At 46.8% G+C, this 6,000-nt stretch overlaps 1 protein-coding gene across 3 annotated transcripts in view; it reads left to right on the forward strand.

Moving 5' to 3' along the window:
• Positions 1 to 6,000, forward strand: part of CPAMD8 (C3 and PZP like alpha-2-macroglobulin domain containing 8) — a 120,964-nt gene that overhangs the window by 51,101 nt on the left and 63,863 nt on the right. For 2 of the 3 annotated variants that reach the window (XM_017879537.1, XM_017879538.1), the window contains exon 17: positions 982 to 1,124. The exons of the other annotated variant lie outside the window; for it this stretch is intronic. In XM_017879537.1, the coding sequence (XP_017735026.1) occupies positions 982 to 1,124 (143 nt within the window). The remainder of the gene's footprint in view (positions 1 to 981; positions 1,125 to 6,000) is intronic. 3 annotated transcript variants of the gene reach the window in all.

Consider the following 6,000-nt stretch of genomic DNA (forward strand, 5'->3'; position numbering starts at 1 on the left):
TAACTTGGTTATGTGTCTGGCAACTTTCAAAGCAGAAGGAGGTGGCTGTGTTCCCAGGTGGCAGGGGGTCTGAACTGCATAGGTGGTCCTCCTGCCTCAGCCTCCCCAGTCGCTGGGATTAGAGGCATGAGCCACTGTGCCCAGCTCTGGTTTATCCATCTTAAAAAGGACTAATGCTGGCTGGGCACAGTGACTCATGCCTGTAATCCCAGAGTGCTGGGATTACAGGCATGTGCCACCACATCTGGTCATGATTTTTCTAATTGAGATGAAATTCATGTAACATAAAACTCACCATTTAAAATTCAGTGGCATTTATTATATTCACAGTGCTGTGCAACCACCACTCCTACCTAATTCCAGAACATTTTCATCCCCCAAAAGGAAACCCAGTCCCTGGTAGCAATCACTTCCCATTTCCCCTCCCTCAGCCCCTGGCAGTCACCAGTCAATCTGCTTTCTGTCTCTATGGATTTGCCTGTTCTGGGCGTTTCATCTCAATGGAATCATGCAACATGTAACCTTTTGTGTTTGGGCCATCTGATTTGGTTCCACAGTTCAAACGTGCTGTTCTCTCTTCTTCTCCACCCTGGATGGTCACTGGGTCCCATGTTCTCCCCAGCCTGTGCCACCAAACCCAGAGTAAAAGAATGATGTCCCCATGGTGGCAGGCGCCTGTAGTCCCAGCTACTCGGGAGGCTGAGGCAGGAGAATGGCATGCACCTGGGAGGCAGAGCTTGCAGTGAGCCGAGATCCCGCCACTGCACTCCAGCCTGGGCAACAGAGCAAGACTCTGTCTCAAAAAACAAACAAAACAAAACAAAACCAAAAAAACAAAGAATGATGCCCCAAAGCTGCCAAAAGTGATATTGGGACAATGGCCACAATATCCATTGTCCCAAGGGATTCATTCCCTTATGCTTCTGGGGGCTGCCAGCATCCACTTCCCCACCAATGGTTTGGGTGTTGTCTGTTGCCTAGGAAACGGGACTGGTGGTGATGACTGACCGAGTGAGCCTAAACCACCGGCAGGATGGTGGCCTCTACACTGATGAGGCTGTCCCCGCTTTCCAGCCCCACACAGGGAGCCTGGTGGCAGCAGCTCCTTCCAGGAACCCCCCCAGGTAATGGCTTATACATTGAGCAAGGTTTTCTAACCCTGATGCTATTGACTTTTGGGGCTTGTCTTAGTCCTTCCTGGCTGCTATAACGGAAGACCATAGACCGGGTGGCTTATAAACAACTGAAATTTATTTCACATGGTTCTTGGGGCTAGGAAGTCCAAGAACAGGGCACCAGCATATTCGGTGCCTGGTGCGGGCTCACTTCCCACTTCATTAATGGTGCCTTTTGCCTTCTTGCTGTATCCTCATATGGCAGAAGGAGTGAGAGGGCCTTTTTTTTTTTGAGATGGATTCTCACTCACTCTGTCTCCCAGACTGGAATGCTGTGGTCTGATCTTGGCTCCCTGCAACCTCCACCTCCCAGGTTCAAGTGGTTCTCCTGCCTCAGCCTCCTGAATAGCTGGGATTACAGGCATGCCACCATGCCTGGCTAATTTTTGTATTTTTAGTAGAGATAGGGTTTCACCATGTTGGCCAGGCTGGTCTTGAACTCTTGGCCTCAAGTGATTTGCCTGCTGCAGCCTCCCAAACTGCTGGGATTACAGGTGTGAGCCACTGTGCCTGGCCTGGAAGAAAATTTTAACTAAATAACTGGTGTTTTCTTTATTTTCTTTTCTTTTTTCTTTTTTTTTTTGAGACGGAGTCTCACTTTGTTGCCCGGGCTGGAGTGAAATGGTGTGATCTCGGTTCACTGCAAGCTCTGCCTCCCAGGTTCACGCCATTCTCCTGCCTCAGCCTCCTGAGTAGCTGGGGATACAGGCGCCCACCACCATGCCCGGCTAATTTTTTTGTGTGTGTTTTTAGTAGAGATGGGGTTTCACCGTGTTAGCCAGGATTGTCTTGATCTCCTGACCTTGTGATCTGCCTACCTCAGCCTTCCAAAGTGCTAGGATTACAGGTGTGAGCCACCGCGCCTGGCAATAACAGGTGTTTTTAAAGTATAGTATTAACGATTGCTATCACTAAATTTTTTTTTTTTTTTTTTTGAGATGGAGCCTGGCTCTGTTGCTCAGGCTGCAGTGCAGTGGTGTGAGCTCGGTTCACTGCAACCTCCACCTCCCAGATTCAAATGATTCTCCTGCCTCAGCCTCCTTAGTATCTGGGATTACTGGCATGGCACCATGCCCGGCTAATTTTTGTATTTTTAGTAGAGACGGGGTTTCACCACGTTACGCACGCTGGTCTCAAACTCCTGGCCTCAAGTGATTTGCCTGCTGTGGCCTCCCAAAGTGCTGGGATTACAGGCGTGAGCCTCCACACCCAGCCTAGAATCCCTTTTATAAGGGCCCTAATCCCATTCATGAGCACTCCACTTTCATAACCTAATCATCCCCTAGAAGCTTCACCTCAACACCATCACCTTGGAGGTTAAGATTTGAACATACGAATTTTCAGGGAGGTGCAAATATTGAGTCCATTGTAGGGTAGGATCATTCTGTGCACTGTGAGGGGTGTCCTCTGCCCTGCAGGGTGTTGAGCAGCATCCCTGACCTCCACCCACTAGATGTCAGTCACACTCTTTCCCAGTTGTAACAGCCAAAAACATCTCCAGACATTGCCCAGTGTTCCCTGGGGGCCATCGGCGTAGCAGGCTAGGACACTGAGTGCTTCATATACCTCCTCCCTACCCAATTCTTGGCCCTGCCCCACTGCACAGGATTAGAGATATGGAAGAGAGAAGAAAATGAATCAGGAGAGCTGACCTGTCTGAGGACAGAGGGATCTGAGCAGGGTGAGAACCTGAGGCTTGATCTCCCAACTCCCAGAGACTCTGTTTAGAGAGTTTTTTATTTTGTTCTTTCTCCTTCCTCCCATCCTTCCCTCCTCATCCTTCTACTCTGTTTCTCCTTCTTCTCCAACTCTACCTTTGTGAGTTAGACACAAAGTAATTACTTCTCAGTCTTTCTCATCTTAAATATAAACACTTGGCTGGGCACAGTGGCTCATGCCTATAACCCCAGCACTTTGGAAGGCCAAGGCAGGCAGACCACTTGAGCCTAGGAGTTTGAGACCAGCCTGGGCACCTGGCAAAACCTTGTCTCTACAAAAAATACAAAAATTGACCATGTGTGGTGGCTCGTGCCTGTAGTTCCAGCTACTTGGGAGGCTGAGACTGGAGAATCACTTGAGCCTGGGAAGGCTGAGGCTGCAGTGAGCCGTGATTGTGCCACTGCACTCCAGCCTGAGTGACAGAGTGAGACTCTGTCTCTAATTTAAAAAACAAAAAAATTGGTCAGGCGCGGTGGCTCACGCCTGTAATCCCAGCCCTTTGGGAGGCCAAGGCAAGCGGATCACGAGGTCAGGAAACCGAGACGATCCTGGATAACATGATGAAACCCCATCTCTACTAAAAATACAAAAAAATTAGCTGGGCGTCATGGCGGGTGCCTGTTGTCCCAGCTACTCGGGAGGCTGAGGCAGAAGAATGGTGTGAACCCGGGAGGCAGAGCTTGCAGTGAACCGAGATGGCTCCACTGCACTCCAGCCTGGGTGACAGAGTGAGACTCCATCTAAAGAAAAATAAATAAATAAATTAATTAAAAATATAAATTAAATAAATATAAACACTTAAGCTATTAGAGGATTATGAATTTTCCTCTGAGTACTGCTTTGGCTACAGTCACAGTGTGCTATGAAGTATTTCCAGTATTGCTCACTGCCAAATAGGTTCTAACTTGTGGAATGATTCCCTTTTTGAGGTATGACCTGTGACCTGTCCAGGAAACCTCTTGGTCTGGTGGCTAGCCCTGATGAGCCTGTCCATGGAAGTGCTCTCCATCTTTCAAGCCCTCTCTGTATAAAATAGGAACCTTCTTGTGCCCCTCCATCCCCTCCCCAGTGGTTCCTGGATGCTTCAGTCTCCCAGGCTCCTCCTGCTGGGGCCACACATTTAGCAGGCCCACAGGGTTCCTAGTTTCCCAGCTCTTAATCAGGGCATTGGCAGATTAGGCTTCATTCTGTAGTTTGGATATTCATGGAAGCATTTTCAAGATGTGATTGGATGAGGAAGACTGGGATGCAGGCCCCAGGGCCTCTGTCAGCTGGCAACCACCACAGAGGCCCTGACCCACTCACATGCATGACCCCGAGAGCTTGTCCTGGAGCTGGTACAGAAGCAGCAGCTTTGTAAAACTCAAAACCATGAAGGCAATTGTAAATTTCAATGGAGAAGGGCATAAGAAATGCCTTCAACATCAAGTGCTCATGCCTTTTTGTAACTGGAACAAACACATCCTTATTCTGAGAGCAATATGTGTATATATTTTGTGTGTGTGTGTGTGTGAGATGGAGTCTCACTCTGTTGCCCAGGCTGGAGTGCAGTGGCGTGATCTTGGCTTACCACAAGCTCTGCCTCCCAGGTTCACTCCATTCTCCTGCCTCGGCGTCCCAAGTAGCTGGGACTATAGGCACCCACCACCATGCCCAACTAATTTTTGTTGTATTGTTTAGCAGAGATGGAGTTTCACCATGTTAGCCAGGATGGTCTCCATCTCCTGACCTTGTGATCCACCTGCCTCGGCCTCCCAAAGTGCTGGGATTACAGGTGTGAGCCACTGCACCCAGCCATATATTTTTATTATATATGTATTTTTTAAAATTATAGTTTAAGTTCTAGGGTACATGTGCACAATGTGCAGGTTTGATACATAGGTATACATGTGCCATGTTGGTTTTCTGCACCCATCAACTCATCATTTACATTAGGTATTACTCCTAATGCTATCCCTCCCCCAGCCCTCTACTCCCGGACAGGCCCCAGTGTGTGATGTTCCCCGCCCTGTGTCCAAGTGTTCTCATTGTTCAGTTCACACCTATGAGTGAGAATATGCAGTATTTAGTTTTCTGTCTTTGTGATAGTTTGTTGAGAATGATGGTTTCCAACTTCATCCATGTCCCTGCAAAGGACATAAACTCATCCTTTCTTATGGCTGCGTAGTATTCCTTGGTGTATATGTGCCACATTTTCTTAATCCAGTCTATCATCGGTGGACATTTGGGTTGGTTCCAAGTCTTTGCTATTGTGAATCATGCCACAATAAACATATGTGTGTGTGTGTCTTTATAGTAGCATAATTTATAATCCTTTGGGTATATATCCAGTAGTGGGATTGCCGGGTCAAATGGTATTTCTAGTTCTAGATCCTTGAGGGATCACCACACTGTCTTCCACAATGGTTGAACTAATTTACACTCCCACCAACAGTGTAAAAACATTCCTGTTTCTCCACATCCTCTCCAGCATCTGTTGTTTCCTGACTTTTTAATGATCACCATTCTAATTGATGTGAGATGGTATCTCATTGTGGTTTTGATTTGCATTTCTCTGATGGCCAGTGATGATGAGCATTTTTTCCATGTTTCTGTTGGCTGCATAAATGTCTTCTTTTGAGAAGTGTCTGTTCATATCCTTTGCCCACTTTTTGATGGGGTTGTTTTTTTCTTGTGGATTTGTTTGAGTTCTTTGTAGATTCTGGATATTAGCCCTTTGTCAGATGGGTAGATTGCAAAGATTTTCTCCCATTCTGTAGGTTGCCTGTTCATTCTGATGGTAGTTTCTTTTGCCGTGCAGAAGCTCTTTAGTTTAATTAGATCCCATTTGTCTATTTTGGCTTTTATTGCCATTGCTTTTGGTGTTTTAGTCATGAAGTCCTTACCCATGCCTATGTCCTGAATGGTATTGCCTAGGTTTTCTTCTAGGTTTTTATGGTTTTAGGTCTAACATTTAAGTCTTTAATCCATCTTGAATTAATTTTTGTATAAGGTGTAAGGAAGGGATCCAGTTTCAGCTTTCTCCATATGGCTACCCAGTTTTCCCAGCACCATTTATTAAATAGGGAATCCTTGCCCCATTTCTTGTTTTTGTCAGGTTTGTCAA

The sequence above is a fragment of the Rhinopithecus bieti genome, unplaced genomic scaffold (genome assembly GCF_001698545.2).
Source record: "Rhinopithecus bieti isolate Rb0 unplaced genomic scaffold, ASM169854v2 scaffold_9899, whole genome shotgun sequence".
Taxonomy (NCBI): domain Eukaryota; kingdom Metazoa; phylum Chordata; class Mammalia; order Primates; family Cercopithecidae; genus Rhinopithecus; species Rhinopithecus bieti.